Source organism: Emiliania huxleyi, assembly GCF_000372725.1.
Source record: "Emiliania huxleyi CCMP1516 unplaced genomic scaffold EMIHUscaffold_253, whole genome shotgun sequence".
NCBI classification, from domain to species: domain Eukaryota; phylum Haptophyta; order Isochrysidales; family Noelaerhabdaceae; genus Emiliania; species Emiliania huxleyi.
This window is the reverse complement of record NW_005200146.1, coordinates 185,180-192,398: the sequence shown is the minus strand read 5'-3', so window position 1 is coordinate 192,398 and position 7,219 is coordinate 185,180. Positions and strand designations below refer to the sequence as shown.

The 7,219-nt window shown below is 65.0% G+C and overlaps 2 protein-coding genes across 2 annotated transcripts in view; one reads left to right on the top strand and one right to left on the bottom strand.

Annotated features, from left to right (window-relative positions):
* EMIHUDRAFT_237648 (hypothetical protein) overlaps positions 1-619 on the bottom strand; it is a gene marked incomplete at both ends in the record, with an annotated part of 1,465 nt that extends 846 nt beyond the window's left edge. Inside the window, one exon of the mRNA XM_005777894.1 lies at positions 43-619. Coding sequence (XP_005777951.1) covers positions 43-619 — 577 coding nt within the window. The remainder of the gene's footprint in view (positions 1-42) is intronic.
* A 5,521-nt stretch (positions 620-6,140) lies between these two features.
* Positions 6,141-7,219, top strand: part of EMIHUDRAFT_237645 (hypothetical protein) — a gene marked incomplete at both ends in the record, with an annotated part of 2,479 nt that continues 1,400 nt past the window's right edge. The window contains 2 exons of the mRNA XM_005777893.1: positions 6,141-6,665; positions 6,809-7,006. Of these exons, the coding sequence (XP_005777950.1) occupies positions 6,141-6,665; positions 6,809-7,006 (723 nt within the window). The remainder of the gene's footprint in view (positions 6,666-6,808; positions 7,007-7,219) is intronic.

Below are 7,219 nucleotides of genomic sequence, written 5' to 3'. Positions count from 1 at the left end.
CGGCCTCCGCCTCCGCCGGAGAGAGGGTCAGCCGCCAGCGACCTCCCTCCCACGCCGCGGCCGCCACCTCTCTGCCGCGCTGTATCGTGGCGCCGTTCTCGTGCGCGTGCCGGGCGTACGCGATCGGCGCCAGCCAAGGGTCCACCGTCACCTCGCCCGCCACGAGCAGTGCGCCGAGCACCGACGGCGCGAGCGCAGGCTCGCGCGCGCGCGCCTCGGCCGCCGTCAGCAGCGCGGCGTCCGGGTCGCCGCGCGCTCGCCGCATCTCCAGCTCCGCCTCGAGCCGGCTCAGGCCGTCGGCGTCAAACGCGGCGTACATCGAGCCCGTCGGGCGGTGCGGCACGTTGAGCTCCGTCCACGCGGGGAGATTGAGGCGCGCGCCCTCGGAGAGGCAGGCGTGCTCCACCGTGCCGGTAGCGACGTCCGACGCGGTGCACGCGATGCCCGTGTTGCCGGCCGATGCGCCGGCGACGAGGTGCGGCTGCCGCTCCACGAGCAGGCAGCGCCAGCCGCGGCGGACAGTCAGCTCGCGCAGCACGGCGCAGCCGACGACGCCGCCACCAACGACGACTGCGTCCCAAGTGCGTCTCACCATAATGTACAGACAACTGTGCTGCATGAATGCTTGCCCAGGTGTGAACAACACCTCGTGACCACGGCGCCGCAGGCGCCTGTTGATGGGTCCAGGTGATAGCCCTGGATGGGCAATGCATACGCCTAGTTGGACCTCAGATCGCCCGACCGCGTCCCGGTGCTTTGTGGTCGGATTTGTGACGCCGCCGCACCGCGCCGCGGCCGGGGGCCCTCCGGAGGCCAAGGATGGCCGTGGCGGACCGGGACGAGCTCTGGGAGGTGGAGTGTCAGTGAGTATATTGTAGAGACTGACCATGTGCACAATATCTCTCACTCTAGCTAAGCCAGGGGAGGCGATGCCGGGGCCGTACAGCAGCTTGATGGTGCTTCGCCGGCGTGCGTCCCGGAGCGGTGCCGGACGGGGGCCCAGGGGAGGAACATGGAGGACAACGCCGACGCCGCTCTGATTCGACTTTTTACTTCAAACAAAGACAGTCTCGCACGCGCCGCAGCGCGGCGCGTGCGACTGTCAGGAGCGGATCCGTCAGTTAGTCGTGTTCACGCCGGGATCGTGTCCTCCACAACCTGGGCAACCATTCAGGGCGACGAGTACAATACATGACGGAAAAAGAATTTTTGACGCCGTTTTGTTTGTTCTTTCTTCTCTCACAGGGCTGGCGCGCACTAGTGCCCAGTGTCGTGCGGAAAAAGAAATTAATGAGGCCTATAACGCGCGAGGCGCCGAGGCCGGAATCCTGGTGCTCCCAAGACCCAAGAGCAAGTGATGCTCCAAGCCCTCCAAGCCTCCCAGAAGATCTTTGGGAAGATCGCAGAGGTCCGCGACCGGAAGAATGCGTGTACACTCTGGGGTACAAGCTCTCGTCACTCCAGCGACGGCTTCAGGCCGACGCACGCCACGGTCGGCGGCTCGCACGCGCCGCTGGCGAAAGCCTGCGCGCTGAAGCCCTCCGGGTAGTCGACGACGGAGATAGAGGCGGTCGGGATGTCCACCCTCATCGGGTTGGGCTCGCCCAGCGCCTCGCCCACCATCGCGCGCGTGACCCACATGTGCGACACGATGACGCCGGCGCCGCCGGGCGGCAGCGCGCGCAGCATCGCGTCCCGCTGCTCGAGCACGCGGGAGCGCACGTCGCAGAAGCCCTCGCCGCCGTTGACGGCGTTGAAGGCGCCCGGCGTGCTCTCGAGCGCAAACCGCTGCATTGCGTCCGGGCCGTCTCGCGCCTCGATCTCCTCGGCGGTGAGATCGGTCCAGCCCGCGCCGATCGGACCACGGTCCACCTCGCGGAAGGCCTCGAAGGTGTCGATCTCCATCGGCGGCTGCCAAACCCCACCCTCACTCGCGGCGACGGCGAGGGCGGTGCCGACGGCGCGTGCCCCGAATAGCGCCCGCCGCATCGGCGAGGACCAGATGATCTTGACCTCGTCGAGGTGGTTGGACGCGATGTGCTTGGCGGCCGCCAGCGCCTCCGCCTCGCCGACTGTGGAGAGCGGCACGTCGACATTGCCGCCGTAGAAGCCGCCCGGCTTGATGGCGGGCACAGCCTTCTCGCGGTTGACGGCGCCGTGCCGCACGAGGACGAGGCGCCGGGCGGTGGGCGAGATGCTGACGCCGGCCGCGGCGAGGGTGCAGAGGCAGGCCACCATTTTTGCGATGCCCGCGAGAGCTTCGGATTTCTTTTTTCGAAGGTCTAATAAATAACAAAAAAGAAAAAGAACAGATCGTTGATGTCTAACAATGGGTGTGGTACACGCCTGGAGTGCACCACTTGCACCCAGATCGCTCGCCATACGCCATCCTCCAGACCCACCCTCTGTGCGTCCTCGACAAGCTTGGTTCCGCTCCCCGAGCCCGCCACCGCACACAGTAGCTCGTGACGCACGTTCTCGCCAACGTCCGGCAGCCGCAAACCGACTGGATTTTTCCGTCCCCGAACAATCGTTCGTGTAGTGGCGCCAATGGCCGCCTCCCGTCGCGCCATTGGCACCCTAGCCAGCAGCAGCACCGGAGGCAACACCACCAAGCCCACAAGTCACAAGAGTGACGGAGATGCTTGCCACGAGCACCGTGACACCCGACCCTGTGAGCACTGTGGGCGTATACGGCTGCATACGGTGAGATGATGCACAGCATGGCGAGACGAGGGATGCAAGGCTCGCCAGCTGTATGTTAGTGAGGTATATGGATGTGATCAACATGTGCATCACAGGTACGCGCAGCAGCGCATGTAGCCGCTGATATCGAAGACAGCGCAAACAGGTCTTTTTGCGCCACGCACCCGATGGCCGTGCTGGTCCAACTGCGTGCACAGAATTGCTGTCAGCGCGTCTTCGCCACAGCTGGACATGGCAATGAAGCAGCTGAGACGTGATAACACCGGTGCTGGGCCAAGGAGGTGGCCGCTCACCGCCGATTGTTAGGACGGTCGTCGAAGGCGAGCGGCCGTCGCCGGGCAGCAGCTCGTGGCGATCGTCGATCCGCGAGCTGCCAAGCTTGTCACAGGCCGGCACTGGGTCGAGGACGATGGCGCCGCGCGGCTGGAGGCAACGGAGAAAGTGGAGCGGCGCGGCGAGAAAAATCGGGGGAGGAAAATCATGGGAAGAAAACTCCCGCCTTCTTTTTTTTGCTTGGGGCGGCCCTCATGATGAAATTCTGAAAAAACCTGGCCGGCCCCTGCGGTGCCCCTACCTACCTACCTACCTACCTACCCTACTTATGGGAAACTAAAAAATAAATCATGACTGGGGTACTATACCAACTAAGTGATGGCTGGTGGTACTCTCCTGCAACCATAGTCCTTCCTGTGACATGGCAGGCCACTCTCAAGCCCTACAAGCACCAGATCACCTCACTTGGGGAGGGTTGACTCTTGACATCGTGATTTCCGCGGAAAATTTCTTTTTCTGCTGTGAAAATTTCCGGCGTGAAGAGAGGGAAAACCCAGACGGGAGGGCCCAGACCCCGTCTGAACCACACGTGTCCCTCCTTCTTCCTCCCTGGTCTAGACGTCTAGTGCCCGTCTTCTCCGCCCGTCGTGGCTGCGGAGTTGGTCGCACCCTCGTGCATCTTCGTCCTTTAGACGTTTCACCTAGAGCAAGCAGGGCGGCACGCCCCCAAGCCACTCGCCAGCCGGGTGGGGCTTGCACGTGGCAGCGACTCGACTGGTCGCGTCAGCCCTTTGTGGAGCCCGACACGCTATCCCTCCCAGGCCATGCCTGACACGCCCGCACCTTAACCTTGGTGCATTCCGAAATTCGGGATCTCCTGCAAGGCGCTCAACAGAGTGCCAATGCACTACAGACCGAGTGCAAGTTCGTTCTGGCCGCCTCCCTCCCTGAACTCGCGGCGAACCTCGCCACGTTCCTCGAGTGGAGCCGACTGCAAGACGAAGACGGCTCGGCTACTTCTTCCTCACGAATTTCGCCGTCTACATTGATAACATCTCGCCCACCGTTTGCAGCGCCAGCGCCGACGCGGTGCGCTGCGCGCGCCACGAGCTGGAACTGCTCGAGCTGCGCAACCTTTCCGACTTGCTCGAGTTCGTCGCCGACGACACGCGGAAGCCGACTGCCGACGACTTCGCGCAAATCCGTCAATGAAAAACAGGCTGCTATCGTTGCGGGGATTGTCGTCGCCCCGCGCGTCATCAAGCGGGTCGATACCATCTACGCCGAGACGATCCTCAAGACCTTCTTCGCCGACGACGCTCTGCGGACCATCTACCGCGAGAAAGCCGCCAGGATACGGGGTGCTAGCGGCACTTCCATTGCCCGCTTAGCTGCTATCCGTTCCTCGATCGCTAATGTCCGGCCGAAGCTCCAGAGGCTGATCCTCGAGACCGTCGCCGTCAAGCCCCTTCTTGCCACCGGTTTTGGCGCTCAGGCTGGGCGGATCCACTCCGACTTCAGGCGGCGTGTCCGCCGCGTTACCCGCGTCAACGACTGGCTCGAGGACGAGCGACTGAATCCCACACAGCTCACTGCGCTCCTCACCAAGTTTTCCTCGCCGAGCATACCAACGAGTCCTTCCGCTCCGACGTCGACATCGCGCTAACATCCAGGTCACCAGGCGCCACGACGGCTTCGTCCACGTCTCGCAGGAGCAGTACGCCCGCCGATTCGTTGAGCAGTCCATGAGCGACGCTAGTTGGGAGACGCGTAGGTCCACGTCCGGGTGGATCGTCCTCATGTGGCAGGCCATCGTTCACTGGCGCAGCGTCCAGCAGCCCTCCATCGCGCTCTCGTCTTGCCAGTCCGAGATCATGGCTGCCTCCGAGGCGACCAAAGACGTGCTGAGCTACCGTCGCCTAAATAAAGGCCGAGCTCGAGTCGTACGTCAAGGACGGCGAGGTCATCAGCCCCCCCGAGGCCCCGCCCACCAAGCAGTACTGCGACAACCAGGCCGCTATCGCCTCCGCCTACAACCCCGAGAACCACGGCAAGCTCAAACACGTCGAGCGGCGCCACTTCTTCATCCGCGAAGCGATCGAGGAGGCCACAAGATTTGCGTTCCCTTCGTCCGCAGCGACGAGAATCTCGCGGACTACTTCACGAAGCCGCTCAAGCCCCAGCGCTTCTTCGAGCTGCGAGACAAGATCATGAATGTCAAGGAGCTCCTTCCCCAACCCCATCAGACGGGAAGCGAGTCTGCTTCTCGCCAAGCCATGAGCGCTCGCCACGCGCCCGCGTCGCGCGCCTCCCGAGAGCCACGGACTCTCCTCATGCATGTTCCATGCTCCATCAAGAGGGACACCTTCCTCCCTTTTCCATGTTAGTGACTCGACTACGTCGAGGGGGGGGACGTCTGAACCACATGTGTCCCTCCATTCACACTCTCCCAGTCCTCCCTCGCGTGGTCTAGTGCCCGTCTTCTCCGCCCGTCGTGCGGAGTTGGTCGCACCCTCGTGCATCTTCGTCCTTTAGACGTTTCACCTAGAGCAAGCAGGGCGGTATGTATGTATGTAGGGCGGCACGCCGTGTGAGTGAGTGTGAGTGAGTATTCTTGATACGAAACCACGACGACACACACCAGTCGACTCGCATCGGTTGCCTCCATGAACGGCGGAGCTATTCTCGCGCCCACACCACACCTGGCTCCAACGTGGACACGCCCATAGCTGGGGACACTACTAGGTCACGCATGGCATCAGAAGTTTTGTCTCTGGGCCCCGAAAGGCATCTCTAGCAGTGTCGTTACGCATGCCCCCTCCCCTCCTGGGCGCATGCGCCTCACGTCTCGCCAGAGCATACGCCCTTGGTGTGTGGCGAGACGAGTTTTTCGCCATGCAGCGAGCAGCAAGCCGCCCGCCGCAAACAGCCGGAGGCATCGCCACGGCACTGACTGCGCCGCGCTCCCGCACCCGTCGACGAAGCTCCCCCCGCGGAAGACCGCGCGTAGCGACGCCTTGTCGATCGAGATGGGCGCGCCTGAAGCTCTCCCACCCACACACACACACACGGCACGCCCCCAAGCCACTCGCCAGCCCAGCCAGAAAGAGAAACCTAACAGGTGCGCTGTGTTGCTCGCCTCGCCTCGCCGCTGGCCACGGATGGCGCGGCTGTTTCCTCTCTTCTGCTGCCTCGCGGCGTTCGCCGCTCCGGCGGCGGCGCTGCGGCTTGGCGCGCCCCTCATGCGCACCTGCGACGCCAGCCGCCGCAAGGCCGCCGGGCGACACCTGAGGCAGCTGGCCGAGCTGCAGGCGCTGCCCGCCGCAGAGGCGTGCGAGGCGGCGCAGGCGACGCTGGCCAACATGAGGGCAGAGGGGCTGCCTCTCAACGTCGACGCAGTGAGCCGCGCCATCTCGCTCTGCGGCTGCGAGCTTCCCGTCGCCGAGTCGCTCTTTGAGTCGCTCGTGGCGGCCGGCAACGACTCGGAGGGCGCGTACTCGTGCCTTCTGCGCGCGCAGCTGGGGAGCGGCGACCTGGACCGCGCCCTGGTCACCTTCCGCCGGATGCTCCAGCGCGGCATCGCGCCGCGAGGTCGCAACGCCTCTCCGGTGTTGCACGCGCTGTGCGCGGCGGGCCGGCAGGTCGACGCAATGCGCTTTAGCGGGCGGCTGGTGAGGCACGGGCTGGTGCTCTCGCAGGCCAGCGAAGCCGCGCACGCACCGCGCTCCCCCCCTTGCCTCTCCTCCCCTCACCCCGCCCCGCTCTCTCCCCCCAGGAGGACCACGCCGCGCTGCTGCTGCTGCACGGCAGCCGCGCCTCGCCGCGGCAGCTCCGCCGCCAGCTGGACAGACTTCTGCGCGAGCACTCGACGCCGGGCGCAGAGACCGCCGCCGCAATCGAGGCGGCGGTCGTCGCAGTCGGCGGCTCCGCGGCTGCCACCCGCGTCGCTGTCGGCCACGACGGGAGGTGCCCTTGCTGCGGAGGCGGTCTGCAGCTGCTCACACTCCCCGAGGAGCAGCGCGAGCGGGTGCACAGCCAACCTCCAGCCCCGCTGCCTCCTAGCTGCCGCCTCGCTGCCGCCTCGCTGCCGCCTAGCTGCCGCCTCGCTGCCGCCTCGCTGCCGCCTCGCTGCCGCCTCGCTCACGCTTCGCTCCCGCCCAGTTCCCGCCCAGCTCCCGCCCAGATCGCGTCTCGCTGCCGCTCACTCGCTAAGCAATGCCCCACCCCTCCTGTACGCTTT